This window comes from Trematomus bernacchii, unplaced genomic scaffold (assembly GCF_902827165.1).
Source record: "Trematomus bernacchii unplaced genomic scaffold, fTreBer1.1, whole genome shotgun sequence".
Lineage (NCBI taxonomy): Eukaryota > Metazoa > Chordata > Actinopteri > Perciformes > Nototheniidae > Trematomus > Trematomus bernacchii.
The window spans coordinates 797,603-815,290 of record NW_022988082.1 but is presented as its reverse complement, the minus strand read 5'-3'; the positions used below and the strand labels follow the sequence as shown (position 1 = coordinate 815,290).

Sequence of the window (17,688 nt, the reverse complement as noted above, 5' to 3'; positions counted from 1 at the left end):
TTTTCTAAATGAGATAGGAAAGGAATTATTGAAAACTGTACTATAGCACCGCAGCCCAGTTGTCCCTCCCTACATACTGGACGGACCAGAGACTCTCAACAGACCAACAGTACCACTATGAAGTCCAAGTGTCCCTCATTGCTCAGGTCCTGCAGGGTGTTCTCTGCCTCCTGCAGCCGGCTCAGGTTCAGGTTTAACTGATCCGTCTGGTTCTGGAGGGAAGAGATGAGGATTGCAGCTGACGTCTCCACCTGCTGCATGAACCCTGCCTCCTCCACCTCCAGGCAGCGCCGCAGTTCACCAAACTCCTTCCTCACCACCCATTTCAGCACATCAGACTCATTCTGATTGGACAGAGAGAAGCAGGTCAGATGGTTTCCCCCTTTAGTTTGACAGCTTTGACAGAAACTGAGATCAATAGCATTTCCAGAAAAACTCTGACATGCTCATCATCACTTTGCCAATCAGACGCTGTGATTAGTTGATCAGGGTAAACCTCAAGTAGTCATAGAAATATGTAATATGTGTTTCCAAACCACTTTTGCATGACCTCCTTCATATGTTCAAGGAAAGTCAAGTAGAGCAGCAAAGGTGGCTAGGACAACAAAACCACTGCAGCATCACCAACACCCCACAGCAAATTTTAACGAGACCCAAACAACCCAGCACAGACCCCCTGACCCCCCACTCCTTACAGCAGTACACCTAGATTTACAGGCAGAGGCTGAGGTAAGGAGAGGGGCCACACCCCGCCCTAAACTGTTGACCTTAGAGAGACACAACCAAGTGTGTGGCGCCGTGCAATGAAGCTTCTTTGGAAGTTCTATAAACTGAGGATCTTTAAATGGCCCCTTAAAAGACAATCAATCTCCATAGAGCCCCATAATAAAATGACCAACTTACCAATAGTTAAATGCTATTAAATATAAAATGTTCCATGGAAAGGTGTTTACATCTTTGGATACCAGGAGACACCACAATCACTCATCTCTCTTTTTTCTCTCTCCTCACAACAGAAACATCATGATGGTTTATGGTGTGAAAAGGAGATATCACTCACTGTGATCCTTGACTTGTTGTATGCCATTTTACAGATCTGATCCTCAAGTTTACGTTTCTGATTCTGGAACTCAGTCATCAGACAGGAAATGTCCTCCTAATAGAAAGACAGACAGACAGACAGACAGACAGACAGACAGACATTAAAACAGATTAATTGAGCAGAATTCTTCAACAGGTCCATATGCTGTGGCAGACCCGGCGCCAGAACAAATCTAAAGGGAGGGCATATGATTGTCATGGGAGGGCACACAAAACCGTCATGTGCTGCGGGCCTGCGGCACAATATATATCAAACAGCAAGGCCAACAGCATTGCGTAAAGACGCACACTTATCGCAAATACATACACAAATAAAGGGCAACATAGAAACCACTTTTGAAACATTGTGTGCGTGGCAGCACAAACACTGGTAGTAAATCACGAGCAAGGCACACTGGTTAAGGATGGCAGCTTCCTCATTGTTGCACTCGGAGAGAAATAGTAGAGACGGAGACGATGAACTGTTTAGCCGGCCTTGGGCATGGTTTATTTTCCTATGCACTGCAGGTGCATCCTTTCGCTCAGCCGAGCTAACTTAGAACAACAACACACATAGATCTGGACATGTGCATCAGGTGAACACACCCTCATTTACATATGACGAAAGCCTGCGTCCTATAGCACATAACACTTCAGTGCCTCACAGTGGTACAACAATAATAACATGACATCCCTTTGTGAGCTTGAGTACAGAATAGACATAATATATATATATATATAACAACAACTGAGGACATATGTACACATTTCCCTTAACACACACATTTGAAATAAAAACATAACAGCAACAGCTTTGCTTGGGCCTTAAACTTGGGCAACCGTTGACCGGAGCAGCAAACATAATAATACAGAGAGGGAGCGACGCAACACCACATTATGCAGTGCGTAATGTGGCGCAGTAAGCACTGACATATTGACATGCAAACATTCTACTTACTGCTTTATGCTAATAAAGCTGGAGACGCCGTTTGCCTGAAGAATGGAATCGCCTCAGCAAAGTGTCCTTCCACTCTTCCCTGCATTTCCTGGTCAAGTCCTTTTCAAACCCGAGTTGAATAAGGTGAGCTTTCCGCTGGTGCAGCATGCTCCGTCGGTGGTCACTGAAAATGTTTTTCAGGGCTGAAAACGAGTTCTCGCAGGTAGCAGTGGAGGCCCCGAAAGTTCAGGCCGACTTAAATGCCCCTATGACACTTGGCATGGCTTCCAGGGTCTTGTGGAAGGTGGTGAGGAGTGTTTTAATGGTCCATTGTCCATTATCTGGGGGTGTAGAGCCTTCCATTTGTGCGCGAAGAAACTGTCGGGCCACAACAAACTCGGCTTCTACAAGTTTAGTGCTGGTCAACTCCAACAGGGGCAATACTTTGTCTGTGTTCAAAAATAAATCACTCTCAGGATCAAGTGAAGCCAGTGATTCCATCAGTGCGCTGTTGCGCTCTCCAAAGCGCATCTCTCCACACACTGCGTCAATGCAGCTGTAAAACAGTCTCCTACTTTCTATTACTGTTTCGTCCTGGTCAAGCCGTGCTCCAGTAGATTGCTCTACAACGTAATCTTGTCGAGCTGTGTTTTTTGTTGTGCGTCTCTTCTTACTTTGGGGCGGGTCAGTTGTGTCCTCTGCTGCTCCACACTTATCCCAGAGCGCACCAAACTCGGTTTCTGTGCGCAGGCCCGCAACACACTCCGTGGCTGAGTTCACCAGTTGGACAGCTGTCAGGAGATCCATGTCTTTCGATTGTAGCATTCTATTAGGTGGTTCAAGAAGCATCAAAATCTTGTTAATCAGAAGCGCAATCAATCTGAAGTCCAGCTTTGAGATGACACTCAGAAGTCCCACAGCTTCCACTCTCAGGTCAGCTGTGAAGGAGCGTGCACGTTGAACTTCCGTCAACAGCTGGGAAATGTCCTCATGTGATTTCTGTATCACCTGCACTGTGGCCAAATGACCGGTCCAGCGTTGGTCAAGCAGACGTTTTAGTGTTTCCCCTTGATAATGAACCGCGACTGTGGGTTTTCTGATGAATTTGTACAAGAGGTTACACACATCAAAAAAATCTGTGATGGGCTGTTCTGCGGACATTGCCTGCACTACCACTAAATGGAGCTGATGATTGAAGCAGTGCACGTATGGGATTTCCCTCTTCAATGTATCCTGAAGGAGTTTCTGTACTCCCGACATCAGGGAGGCCCCGTCATACACTTGGCTCAGTATTTTGTCTGTGCTCAGTCCAGCCTTGGTCAGTTCGGAAATAACCGTTTGGGTTAGAGTGCTGGCATCCCCTCTGTCTGCAGTGGCTATGGTCAAAAGCCGCTCTTTTATCTCACAGTTTGCATTGATAAACCGAAGAACAATGGAAATATTCTCCTGCCCGGTGGGATCCCTGGTTCCGTCAACTTTAATAGAATACACTGCATCCCCTATCTCTTCGACAATATGCTCAGTCACTAAGGTGCTCATTAGTTCTATTATGGCATTTTGCATGTCGTGAGAGGTGTATGTTGCTGTGTGGGGAATGCTTTCCATTATTTTGGCCAACTCTGCATCTTTGTGCAGCGTATACTCAAACAGCGATAGGAAGAGCCCACTGCCTGACTCGGACATGCTGTGGAGTGAATCGTGGTCACCTTTGAGAGGGAGTTGGTTGACAGCTAAAAAAGCTATCATATCAACGACAGCTGACACGTAATAACGGTTCCGTGCCAGCTGATCTGTGTGCACCAAAGTACTAATTTCCTTATTTGTTTCCTGGCGTATCTGTCTCTCTCTCCACAAACTCTCACATGAAATGTGTTCTTTTGATGCGGCATGCCTTAGCAGTCCTTTATCAGTCTGTAATGCGTGTTTCCAGTCGCAAAAACCTTTGACAGTAAAAGCCGCATCAGATGAAGACGTATTTACTTTAAACTGTCTACAGGGGAAACAAAAGGCTGCGTCTGCTTTTACCGAATATTCAAGCCATGGTCTGTTGTTGTACCATGCAGTGGCAAAAGTGCGCTTCTTTCCTGAAAACAATCTCCCTGGATAACGATCCAGTTTCACCTGGTTGGGTTTATTAACCCCAAGATCATCTGGGGCTGTTGGTCTTTGAGCGGTTGCTGGCCCAATAGTATCTGTTGATGTGCTGCTAGGTAGCGTCTGTAGTGGAGGCACCGGCACGGAGGAGGAGGAGGAGGAGGATGCTGGCGGGTGTGGTACAGGGTGTGGCAACGCAGGTGGTGATGGTAGGGGCACAAGGAGCTGTGCCTCGGAGTACAGCGTTGGTGGCGCCCGCCTTGATGAGTCAAGGATTGGGCTCGCTAACTCAGCCCCGGGGTTTGCCGAGGTCAAGCTTGTGACATTAAGGCGTGCTGCTGCAACGGCAGGTGCAGGGACGCCAGCAGCACCATCGGCTGCAGTTCTTTCATCGCTATTTCGTTTTAATAAATCCTTAGACCTTTTAAGCCAATTTCTGATGTCCATTTTGTAATTCAAACAGAAATGGGAGTCTACAGAATGCGCAATAAACAATAAACAAATCCAGAATAGGCGGCAGACTGTGACGCTGTGATTGGTCTAAATGTGGACGAATCACAAATCACAACAGACACATGAATTTATTTGACGTAGCCTGTGATTTTTTTTTATAGTTACTATCTGACATCACATACATCGTAGCATAAAAGTTCACAGTTTATTTATAATTAAAAAAAAATATATATATATTTTTTAAATGTTTTATAAATAATAAAAAACGTGTTTATTGGGGGAGGGCAGGAATGTCAAATGGGAGGGCCTGGCCCCCTGGCACATCATTGGATCTCCTCTGAGCTCCTCCTGATGTGTAAGTCATGATTTTGGATATCCAGTAGAGACCAGGACCAGAGCTGAGGACTGGAACATAGATCTGGACCACAGCTGGGGACTGGACGGAGACCAGGTAGTGATTGCAAAGCTTCCCCATCAGGATCTGCTCTCTTTGAACCACCACAGTACTGCTGACTGTTACTGGTGATTAAGATCGTGAAATACTTGAACTTCCTCTCTTGGAGCAGAGATTCAGTTCGACCTAAAGAATACCATTCACTGTTTTCCAGCAGAGTACTAGGACCTGCTATTGACTCAATGTGTGACTAAACTGATGAACCCAATGATAAAGACAACTGATGATACAGCAGATATTGTATTCACAGGAAGTACATTCCAGAAGGCATGTGCTGGTCACAGCAGCTGTATTACTGTCATGTTCATAAAACATTACCAACGTTTGACCTTATTGTTGTTACACTGGAAACACAAAGGGAATATTTGTTTAGTGTGGAACATTAAACTGACTTAATCTCAGTGTTTAATGATATGATGTGAGCTTTTCGCTGCTTATCTCCACAGGTCAACAACACCAAACAGTTTTCAACTGTTAACACTTTCTGTTTCAGATCAAACAGATGAGACGCAGCTTCAACCCAGCAACATCCTATTGGTGAAAAATGACTATTGGAAAAATGTTGTACTAATGATATCGAGTATCTTGAGGCAAAAAGCCTTTTGAGAATGTTTTCTCTTATCCATGGTATCAGATGTCTGTTTGGTCCCTAGTAAACAATTTCCTGTTGGGAAATATCTTTCTAGGCCCACACCTTTGACCCAGTTTATCAGTCTGTACTGCCCTCACTGAGCACAGGCCTCAACCTTGGGCTGCTGTGCTCTCAGTGTTTGTCTCCCTGTTCCATCCTGGTGGCGTCAGCTGATAGAGGTGTTATAGTGCTTTGCCTGTTTTATCTTGGTATGCACAATGTTAATTATTCTCTCAGAGCTAAATACATGGGACTTGGGTAGAGATCTTCAGAGTTGGTTTGGGCAAGTGCTGTGTCACCTCGTGTCTGCAGCACATGTCTTTGTCAATCCTACACCGTAACTTGATAATAAACCATCAGTGTTTGACATCAAGCTCCAGCTCTCCCGTGTCTCACTATGTTTCGATTCAACGCTCCATTTTGTTTACCTTCATGCGGCTGTAGACAGAGGTCACGGGTGTGATTTTGTGCCCGCGGTGAGCACCAATGCTTCCACAGAGGCCACAGATGACTGAGCGCTCATCCTCACAGTACAGGCTGAGTGGGTTGTGATGCTGAGGACACAACTCCTGCTGGGCTCCACCTGAAACACTCACTTCCTATCAGGATGAGAAAACGACATGTTATAAATACTTATACTGAAAAACATTCAACAGTCAGATGTTTTACTTTCTAAGAAAATGTCTTGTTTTGCCAGTAACAGTATTGCAGGTATTTTTACCTGCAGGGCCTCAATGATTCTAGCCAGACTGACATTTGGAGGGGGACTGTCTCCATCCACAGAGCAGCGACACACAGGACACTGCAGCTGACCGAGCAGGTCCATTGTCATTGAGCGCACACAACACCTGGACAGGTGACAATAGGCAAGGACAGTTTAGGACAGGACAAGTGGGAACACAAGAGGTGAGGACAGGTGAGTTGAAGACAGGTTAAGTTAGGAGAGGTCAGTTCTGGTGTGTACAGTTGTGTCTAATCCATCCCACATACCGGCAGTAGGAGTGTCCACACTGTAACAACAATGGTTCAGTGAAGACATCCAGACAAACTGGACACCTCAGCTGATCCTCCAGACTCTGAAGACGTTCCATGTCCACACTGATCAACAACACCAGGACAAGCAATGCCAAGACCAGAACCACCGGAAACACAGGAACCAGAACCAACAGGACGATAAACACAAGGATCAAGACAACCAGCAACACCAGAACCAGCGAAACGGACCAAAAACATTCGGATCACTACCACCAGGACCATAACCAAAGTCCACCACCACCAGGAAACACACACAAAATCAAACAATACAAAAATCAAAACAAACTTCCAGAGATCAGCCCTCAAACAAGCAGACGCTCCGAAATCAGGTCAAATGACTTCTGCAGCAAAATCAACACTTATAGACCAAGAGTTTTTTTTTTTTTTCTTTGATATGATTGGATGTGCAGACAGAGGCTGAAGCTGACTTATTTATGACCTGAATAGAAATTGTTATAACATTTAATTTCAAAATATATACTGCGTCTATTGAATTATCATTTTGATCATTATTATATGTGTATAATAATAATAATATATAATTATTTATAATTATTATTGTTCATTTGATTATTATTAGACTGTTTGAATCGGTGTGTTTAAACAAAGCAGTAGTGCTTGTTTGTTTTATGAAAATAATGACTGATAATATACTTATATCTGATAAGTCAACACTTGAAAGTCACCTTCAACGTTGGTAACAGAAACATAAACAGGTAAAACGTTCCTTCATGTACTTTAAAACAGACCAGCTACACCAGTGGACACCAGACCAGCTTCACCGGTCCACGAGAGATTTCATACAGCTTGTGGTCCCACGCAAAGGTGCTTCATGTAACGTAATAACAATAGTGCAACAAATCACAGCGTTTAAAACGTTTTGTCACATGGCTCACGTGACCAACTTTACTGCTGGAAGTCGGACTCTCCCAACAGTCCCTGAACACAGCGCTGTGTGGCGTTAAAGAACAGTCAGTAGATGTGAGTGAGCGTGTGAAACAGGCATTAATTGACATCTATAGGGCAATTATGAGGGCAACACTGGATTACGGGTGTATAATATATGCAGCAGCAGCAAAAATGTCATTACTAAAAATTGATATATTACAATATAAAGCGTTACGGTTGTGTATAGGTGCAATTAAGTCAACCCCTATTAATGCAATACTAGTTGAAGCAGGAGAGACACCATTGGAGCTAAGAAGAGAGAAACTTGCTCTTGCATATTGGGTCAGGTTAAAAGGAAGTGGGGAAGGAAATATCACAAGCAAAACATTACAGGATTGCTGGGAATATTCCAAGTTCCAGGGGCGTGGGTTTGGATGGACAAGTAAAGGAAAAATAAGGACATACGGCATGCATGATTTAGAGTGTACACCATCAAATCCATTCAGTAGTGTACCCCCATGGCTTTTTCCAATGGTAAACATAGATATGAGTATTAAATTAAGTAGGAATTAAAACAATTATGTACCTCAGGAATAATTATTACAATTACCTCAAAATATACACAGATGGTTCTAAGAACAAGGAAGAGTGTGTTGGAGTTGGTATATATATCCCAGACTTTAAAATATCAATCTCAAAAAGAGCGTCAGATCAAATATCAGTGTCCACAGCAGAAATGCTGGCAGTAATAATAGGATTACAGTGGGTTGAAGAGGTCAGACCAGATAGGGTGGTGATGGGCACAGATTAATTATCCATATTAAAAAGCATAATGTCAACAACAACTGTCAAAGAAGACATACTCATAGAACTTAACCATAGCTTGTTAAGATTTCACAGAGGCGGTATAGATCTGCAGTTCTGCTGGGTGCCTGCTCATGAGGGGGTAAAAGGGAACGAGTGTGCTGATACATTTGCAAACAGTGCATTACAAAATGAAATCACATTACCAGTTCAACTTGGAAAAGGAGAAGGGAAAGCAGTAATTAAGAAAAAAGGGATGGAGATCTGGCAGAAAAGGTGGGAGAAAGACCAGAAAAGCAAAGAGTATCATAAAGTACAAAAGACAATTACAATTAATATTTATAAAGAAAGAAACAGAAGGGAAGAAATCATGATAGCTAGACTCAGACTGGATCACACAGCATTGAATAGTACTCTGTATGTCATGGGGAAAAGTAACAGTAACGGTGGGTTACGTATTGCTAGTTATATAAGCACAGGCGGAGCCCTCTACTGGACTCTATGGGTACTACCTCTCAACCATACTATGCGAGCATTCATCAACTGAAATATCTATAACCGTAGCCGGCCCCCTGGGGCGGGCCTACCTGAATGCACGCGTAAGCCCACCGTATATAAGGCGACCACGCCTCCTGAATGTCATCCTACACTTCTCTTCAGAGAGCAGCATAGGACAGACAGGGCCCCGAGTAGAGGGCTCCGCCTGTGCTTATATAACTAGGGTTACAATACGTAACCCACCGTTATATCTCACACAGGCTCCGCCCTCTACTGGACTCTATGGGTACAGTGGGTGGAGCCCTGATGCCTAAACGCCCTGTCGTCCAACAACATCGAGTCACCACACTGCCCCTGACCGGCTTTTGGTTACCAGCCCCTGCACCGCAACCCCCTCTCCCCCGGTTGTGACCGTGGAGAAGTGGTGGCCGCAGTTTACCTGGCTGGTAGGACACACTCAGACACGCTTAACTCGTGAATAGTGTGCCTTGAAAACAGTGAAGAGGGCTCTCCCTGGGTGTTTCTCAATGTTGAGTGCGCTTGCTTGGTAGCACATGTCTTCCGAGTCACTTGCTTCAGAAGCGAGGCAAGAATCCTTCCTGGCATTCGGAAAACGAAGAGTGGAACAGGCGAGCAAGTGTGCAGGTGTGCGTCATATGAGAGGCCCCGCCTTACATTTTCTGCCACAGATTTGGGGAAATTGGTCCATGCGCAAAGCATTGTGGGGATTTTAAGAGTTTGAGTTTACACATGTGCAGCCTCGAAATTTCTCGCTACGAAGTACGCCGGGCTCGGTAGAATTCCAAGTATGCTGGACATTGGAGCAGTCCTTCGGCAGCACTTGATGACGTAGTATGCTTGAAATAGTGGTTCGACATTGAGAAACACCCCCTGCCTGCCCATAGGCAGGGGGAGCCATACCCCGTGTAGAGTGTGCACGGACCCCCGTGGGGAAGGCTCTCCCCGCCTGTCCGTAGGCATGTGAGATGCACTCGCAGAGCCATCCTGCCAGGCGTTTCTTGGACAGAGCTTTACCGGCCACACCGCCCCCAAAGCACACAAACAGCTGTTCAGTGCACCTAGTGGCAGCCGTGAGCTCCACATAACATGCTAGCGCACGCACCGGGCAGAGGAGGTGCAATCTAGCCTCCCTGGCCCCACTATGGGGTGGAAGATTAAAGCCCCCTAACTGAATAGCCCTTGACCTGAACAAGCTCCTTAGATTCTTGGGAACAAAGGAGGGGTTCGGTCTGAGTGTCGACCCGTTACGGTCACCCCGGATCATTAAGCAACTTGGGTGCACCGACAGAGCGGTCAGCTCCGACACTCTCTTGGCCGAAGTTAAGGCAAGTAGCAACGCTGTCTTCCATGACAGAGCTCCAGAGGCTCAAATGGTTCTGTGACCAGAGCCTCGAGCACCAACGGCAGGTCCCACTGCGGGGCGGAGGCGTGCACTACTGGGCACTGCCTCCTGACCCCCTGCAAAACCCGCGACATAAGCGGCTGACTGAAGGCTGACCTGCCGCCAAATCCCTCATGGCAGGACGAGATGGCTGCTGCATACACTTTAATTGTGGAATGAGCAAGCCCCCTGTCCACCAGTAACTGCAAGTAGGACAGAATAGAGCCCAACGTACACGACAGGGGCTCTATTCTCCCCTCTTCACACCATCGCTGGAATGCCAACCACTTTGGCCTGTAACAGGCTGTGGTGGATCCTGCTCTTGCTGCCTGGATAGTCTGAATAACCTTGTCAGACAGTCCCCTCTGTCTCAGCCTGTCCCTCTCAGGAGCCAAGCCTGGAGAGGTTGGCCCAGAGTGGGTAACGCCCCTATTGCACCTGCCTCCTGAGACATCGCCCCCCAGAACTGAGGAATCGCCCAGGGCTGACCCACCATCATTTGTGTCACCTTTGCGAACCACAGCGCCAAGCAGCGATCTGGGGCCACTAGGATGACTGACAGACGCTCTCGTCTCACCCTCTCCAGGAGGGGGAGAATGAGGCGTACCGGTGGAAAGGCGTAGAGCAGCTTTCTTGGCCATGGCTCGTGTGCAAACGCGTCCACCCCCAAGGGCGGATTGTCTCGCCGAGCCATGGAAAACCACAGGGTAAAGTGTCTGTTTCGCCGGCTGGCGAACAGGTCCACCTCCGCTCTCCCGAACTGGGCCCAGATCTGCTTCACCACCTCCGGGTGAAGCACCCACTCGCCTGGCAGGGGCCCGCCTCTTGACATGAGGTCGGCCCCCCTGTTCTCCAGTCCCGGGATGTGGAGGGCCCTCAGAGACAACACAATCTCTGAAGCCCACAACCACAGGTTCTCTGCTGTGGTCAACAAGGCGGCGGAACGGACTCCGCCTTGCCTGTTGATGTACGCCACTGTGGTGCTGTTGTCGCTCCTCACCAGCACATGTTTGCCCTGTATTAAGGGTTTGAAATGCTGGAGGACTAACACTACTGCCCGCATCTCTAGAAGGTTGCTGTGCCGTGTCTCTGTCAGAGACCAGCGACCCCCTATAGCTCTCCCTAGGCAGGTCCCCCCCCAACCTGTCACGGATGCGTCTGTGAACACCGTGACGTAGGAGGTCACCCGCCCCAGTGGAGTTCCCCTCCGGAGGCGCTCTGGGGACCCCCAGTAACGGAGGTTGCCCTCCACTGAGGGGGGATGGTCACCAGGCGTCGTTTGTGCCTCTTGGGATCTAAACGAAGGCTGGCAAACCACCTCTGCAGGCGGCGCTCCCATTCCCCATAACACTGCGTTAGGGGATGTGCAATCAACTGCGGGGCCCCAGCTATAAAGCTGTGGTACTCCCTGGTGACCCGTTCTGCCGCAAAACTCGCTGTGAGGGGAAGTTCTGCCCATGGAGGGTCGACACCGAAAGGGCCGATTTTCTACTGAGGCCCTTGAACGCACCGCGCAGACGGTGAAATGCATCAAGCGGAGTTTTTACACTCTGCGTTATGTGTCTCCTAACCCGCTTTAGAGGCCTTATGAATAATGGACGTCATCTCTCGGGAGATGTACATTAGTGGTGTGGTTACCCTAAGTGACAGACCTAAATTATCCGAAAAGAGTGCCTCATAATGCGGGTAGAGTCCCCTGTCGACTCCCCTTGCATTCCTCCAGAGTCAAAATGTGTCAGAGTAACTTTTTTGAGAACCAGGCAAAAGGAAAATAGGGCCTCATGCAGATGGTAAGCTGTCGAGTGAAGCTGTTGAGGTTGACTCGAGACACAGTGAAACACATGTGTGTGAAAGTGCGAAATTTCACTTTTTAAGGCAGGAATAAGTGTTTGAAAGGCGGGGGAAAGTGGTGTAAATAGAGGCAGAGTGTACCCAGACAGCAGGCTGTACAGCCCGGGGAAATCACCTCTCTTTGCCCGCTCACAGACCCCCAAAGGACGGCCTAGAGACCTCCAGCATGTCTCCATAACAGTGGCACTCTGTTTATTTCACACTTCCAGACCCCTAAAGGACGGCCTTTGCTGCCGCAACCGATGACGCCCTGAACATGGAGCGGATTTTCAATGCCTCCTTTATTCCTGGCGCATTCGCGTAGAACCGGTCAGCCGTGGTTACGTCGTGACACATAAACCTGGCGAGAATCGACCAGCTTTCTGAATCTTGGTGATGCTTGATATTGTCAGCCAGGGCAGTGCGCAGGATTGTGAAGGTGACGGCTGTTTCTAGCCCAGCATCAGCCCATGCCCTTTTCAAGTGAGCGTTCAGGTTCTTGGAGGCCAAAATCCCCGTTGTGAAAAGGAAGAATTCATTCTGAGGACCCAGCAATGCCTCTTTAATCCCCATCCACTGCATGACCCAGCTAAACTCCTTTACTGTAAGCGCCAGCTGTGCTTCGCCATATGTCTTGGCCGTCTTGTGATCCTGCACATGGATGATGTAGCCCTCAGCAGTTCCCCTTATGTCCGCCTCTAAGACCTCAGTGTTTTTCATGTTTGCGTACACGCCCGGACGGTGGCCATACAGGAGGCTCCAATGGAGGGTGAGATAGCCATCGAGAAGGGGCTTTGACTCAGACATGTACCCCATGAAGTGGTTCACATTCTTCAGGAAGAACTCTGATGTTGTGACTGCCCGGCCCGACTTTGCAATATACTTGCTCCAGCCACGGATCATCTTCATGTTTCTTAGGAACAGCCAGTCTGACAGGCGGTTAACACCATGGGCCATGTATGCTATGAAGTTCTTTATCCGGCTGACCTTCGACAGAACATTGTCTTTCTGTTTTACTGTCGGAGCGACACCCAAACAATGATCCCAGTATGTCTGAAGGTACGCCTCCATGCTTTTAGGCAACGTGATTTCACGCATGGTATTCCCCTGTGGGCAAGTCCTTAGCCAGCTTAGGACAGAATTGAACATCCAAAAGCCCTTAAAGCCAGGTAAAGGTGCCAATATTTATGGTTTAGCCAGGTAGCTTTGACAGTGTTCGTACACAGGTCTGAATAAGTAATACGAATGAGTCTTGTTTTTTAAATGTATGCTCAGATAGAGGGATGCTCATTGTACCCAGCCGCTGCATGCATCATATCAAATATTAAATGTATTATTGAAAACAAATAAAGGTCCATTAAAGGTTTGAAATCTTAAACTTGAAAATGAGTCCTGTTCATCTAACCGTGTTTTTGTTTCTTCTTTTCAACAGGGCAAAATCATACTCTAATTATAAGAAGTGGACTACAGTCAAATATTTCATAGTGTGTAGTCCTGCAGGAAACATCACCTTCTTATCCAAAGGCTGGGGAGGAAGAGCATCAGATGTCAAGATAGTTAGGGAATCTGGCTTTATTTTACCCCTCTACCACCATCCTGGGGACCAGGTCATGTTTCATCTTACATAAAGTGCACATATTCTACACTAACAGTTCATCACATGCATTTTTTTGGTAATCATTATGGACAAGTGTTGTTATTTACTGTTTGACTGCAAACATTAAAAGCAAAAGGCCTACATCTTATGCATTACTTGTTTTAGATCTTGGCTGATCGGGGTTTTACTCTGAAAGATGAGTTTGCCTTACTTGGTGCCAGTCTCGAAACCCCAGCCTTCACTCTCGGCAGGAAACAACTCCCAGGCAAAGACGTTGAACAGTCAAGAATGAAATCAAAATTTCGGATTCATATTGGTAAGCACATTCATTATCCACAGACTGGTAAACTATTGCACATATCAATATGATGGAAAATAAATGAACTCTTTTACTAAATTAAGTTATATAAAAAACAGCACTAACGGACTGTAGCAAATTGTATAACAGTGCAAACAAAGTAGACTGAACAAACAACTAGAACAATTACTGAGAACAATGGTAAAATGTGATGTTTTATACTTGAAAATATTTTAAAATAACTGATGTGTGAACAGAACGGGTGATCGGTGTGCTGAAGTGAAGATTCCACATCCTGGATGGGCCACTCCCTGTTTGCTTCGTAAAGACCCTGCGGGAGGAGATGGAGAACAGGGATGTTGCCACCATTGACAAGATAGTACATACCTGTGCCGCCTTGGTCAACATGTCAGGTAGCATTGTGTTCAATAAAAACAGACAGGGGGATGTATAGGTCAAATCAGTCCTGCTGTCTTTTCTCTTTGAGTCACTTAGTTTGGGCCATGGCAGCAAAAGAACAACTTGTGGTATTCTTCAATGATTATCCTTCAGCTTTTTAAATCTACCTTACTGCTCTGCTCTCCTTCCAGGAATGACAGTTGACACCACCTAATTATTCTGTAAATGTAAATAAACTATGTATTAGGAATTGTCTTAGCTAGTACTAACCTAACAGCCACCTAACAACAAATGCTCGCAAATGTTAATGAACTATAATTATAAATAATTGTTTAGGTTTTGTGTTTTACCTGAAGCTCCTGTTCTGTGTCTGACACAGCACTGTCTGTTGACTCCTGAAATTGTTATACATAATTTGTGATTATTTGTATTGTTTCATAATAGTTGTGTGCCATGTATTACATAGTATAAAGATATAACAGACAGTGTATTTGCAGTCTCTAAGGAAAATGTTTTATACCTGAAGCTCCAGCTCTGTTTCTGGGATTGTGGTTCCCGCCAGCTGTGGGTAGATGTGCCTGGCCCAAAAACGGCTAATGGTGTCCACGGCCTGACACTGAAAATCTTCATCTTGTTGGACACGGAAGATAATGGTTTGCTTTGGCGTCCAGGTGATGAAGTCTGCATAGGTTGTTTTGCACACAAACATCTGCATCTGCACCTGTAAAAAAAAAAGGAAGAAAAAGTACAGCATAGACTCCAACCACTTACCTGCAATTAACAAAACACAGATAATAAAATTCCTTATGAGTTGTTATTTATTGTATAACAATAAACACAGGTGTAGTAGCTGTGGTTGGTCCTCAGCGACAACAAAGTGTCCAGATGTCCTCTCTTGTCTGCTGGCCAGTGATCAGCTGACAAATCACTATTCCATTTCAAGGAGCACTTTACCTCAACCACCCCCTTTCCACAGCAAACGCAGTGTACATAAGCATCACAGCTTACACCAATGTAGGGCTTCTCTCTGCACACTCGGAAGCCTGCCCGTTGAATACTGATGCTTGTGTGGGGTTTATATATGTCACTGGAGATGTTAATTAAAGTGGGTGCTGTATATGCAGTTGTAAGGCCCAGTGCATACTTGTATGTCTCAATTGCATGTCTCAATTGCATCCTTTTCGTGTTCCCTACCCCAAATGATGCCTGGTGTTTTCAGCGGCAACAAGAACTGTTGTTTATTTTCTTAATTCGCCACTGGAATGACCCTGCAGTTTGTTCCTGTGTCCCTTTTTTTGGCTTTGTCTCCATAGAAGTCTATATTGATGACCATGTCTGCCTCAACTTTTTTCGTGCAGACTTTATTCCAGGCACAGGCGATGCTGGTTGGTGCTACACTTGTATATCCAAGGCGAACTGATGCCTCCAACTTAAAAAGCAGGGCTCCGACATGGGAACAACTTTCTCCTAGTCTAGAGTAAAAAATATATTTTTTAAATAAATACTTTTTCACCAAATAACAAAAGCATTTCTTCCCTTCTGAAGGATTACATAGGTGGCATTGTGACTGTACTATTAGTGTTATGCAGTCAGCTTACCCTGCCATGCAATCACAGTGAGCAGCTGTGACCTCTCCAGTCTTGTTAACAGCAACCCAGGTGTTGTGGGGTTTATCTGTAACTCTCCATGATGGCTTTACATGGGTCTTGAAGACTGTTGTGTCAGCACAGGGTTTGTGGTGAAGAACTACATCCACCCAGCCACTGGTAAATAAGGTATGTGCTTCCAGAGACCTGAAGTTCTTCATTGAACTTGCTGTGTAAATCCCTAGAGGACAAGTTAGCAGACACAAATCTCTAAACCTGCTCCGTCACATACACGTTATACATGCTACTACATCACTGCTAGTGTGTCTATATGCTGTGTAGACAGCAGGGGGCGCAGTTATACTGAGAGCACAATACATTCACATGAATATCAGTATATTTACTGAGATTATAAAGATAGGCTATAACATAAAATCGTCAATTATCAACCCTACCTATAACTAGATGCTATCATTAATTAGCTTGTTAAACCCCCTATTTAACACGTTATTGTATAAAACATATTTATAGTTTACACAGTAACGTAAATTGGACAGACTATTAAAACGGATAAATAATGTGTCTTGATGACGTCCTATACAAACTACCTGGAGATTCAATGAGGTAGTTATAGATGTCAGGATATGACACCTCAGGCCATTGCGTCGGGTCATTTGTCCACTCGTCCACCGGCACACTGAATGGACATTGATCGCCTACTGCTTTTAATTTAATCATATATCGAGCCCGATCGTCGTTTTCCAATGATTTCATGTAATAGTTTGCCTGTCTGGCCATTGTAATCAGGCTCTTTGAAGATCCAAAAACCTCCGGTTTTCTTAATTTTCTGATCGGATTGGCAAAAACTTCAGAATTTGTATTAACCGCCGTTCAACTGACAGCTTTGTTTTCCCCCAAAAGTGGGCGGAGTCGTAATTTTCGCCCGGAAGTGACGTAGATGTTACTCTCATCCATACCACGGGTAGAATTGTAGTTACTTTTCACAACAAGTCAGTATCCCTCCGCGTCTGAGAAAAACTGTATACAGTTGGGCTGAAAAGCAAACTGCCTGCAGTTTGCAGGAAAAAATGGCTCCGCTTCGAACCACGGCCCTTAGCTGTGATATAATGAGCATATACCACGGCCTGTCGTGAGCTATTGCTTAAATATATATGCCTTTTTTGGAGCCCTTTTTTGCAATATTTATTAAAATGTCACTAGTTATTTAAACAAACCACTATCTGAGGATAATACAAGCAACCATAAAACACCCTTTACTAGAGAGCCATTGAAGCCCATGAAGAATGTATCCTTCCACAAATCTTTTCAACTGCTGTATTTATAAAGTTGCCACGTGTTTTCAAATTCAAGTTAAGGCACTATCTGTGTAAAACATTACAAATATTCTTCATTTGCAGTATTTTATTTTAAAAGTGTTCAGAAAGACTGCATCAATGATATGCTATATATCAATATTGTTATTAAATTCATCCAAAGTCAATTTAAATAGAAGGCAACAATGGGTTAATTGCCATGGATGTGGTGTTTGATATAGTTTACGTTCAATTTCAACTATTTTAGGCAGAAAAACGTATATTGACTAAACCTTTTTTAATAATTTACTATAATTTAGAAAGGTTTTTGTGAGAAATCATTTCAAAAGTAAACTTCTTTTTCATTTGAAATTTGAAATGTTTGCACA

At 45.3% G+C, this 17,688-nt stretch overlaps 1 protein-coding gene across 1 annotated transcript in view; it reads right to left on the bottom strand.

Moving 5' to 3' along the window:
• btr01 (bloodthirsty-related gene family, member 1) overlaps positions 1 to 15,733 on the bottom strand; it is a 31,879-nt gene extending 16,146 nt beyond the window's left edge. Inside the window, exons 1-7 of the mRNA XM_034120914.1 lie at positions 15,668 to 15,733; positions 14,921 to 15,121; positions 6,640 to 6,866; positions 6,371 to 6,497; positions 6,078 to 6,248; positions 1,061 to 1,156; positions 114 to 344 (exon numbers count right to left, since the gene is read on the bottom strand). Coding sequence (XP_033976805.1) covers positions 114 to 344; positions 1,061 to 1,156; positions 6,078 to 6,248; positions 6,371 to 6,497; positions 6,640 to 6,866; positions 14,921 to 15,121; positions 15,668 to 15,733 — 1,119 coding nt within the window. The remainder of the gene's footprint in view (positions 1 to 113; positions 345 to 1,060; positions 1,157 to 6,077; positions 6,249 to 6,370; positions 6,498 to 6,639; positions 6,867 to 14,920; positions 15,122 to 15,667) is intronic.
• Positions 15,734 to 17,688: the final 1,955 nt, after the last annotated feature.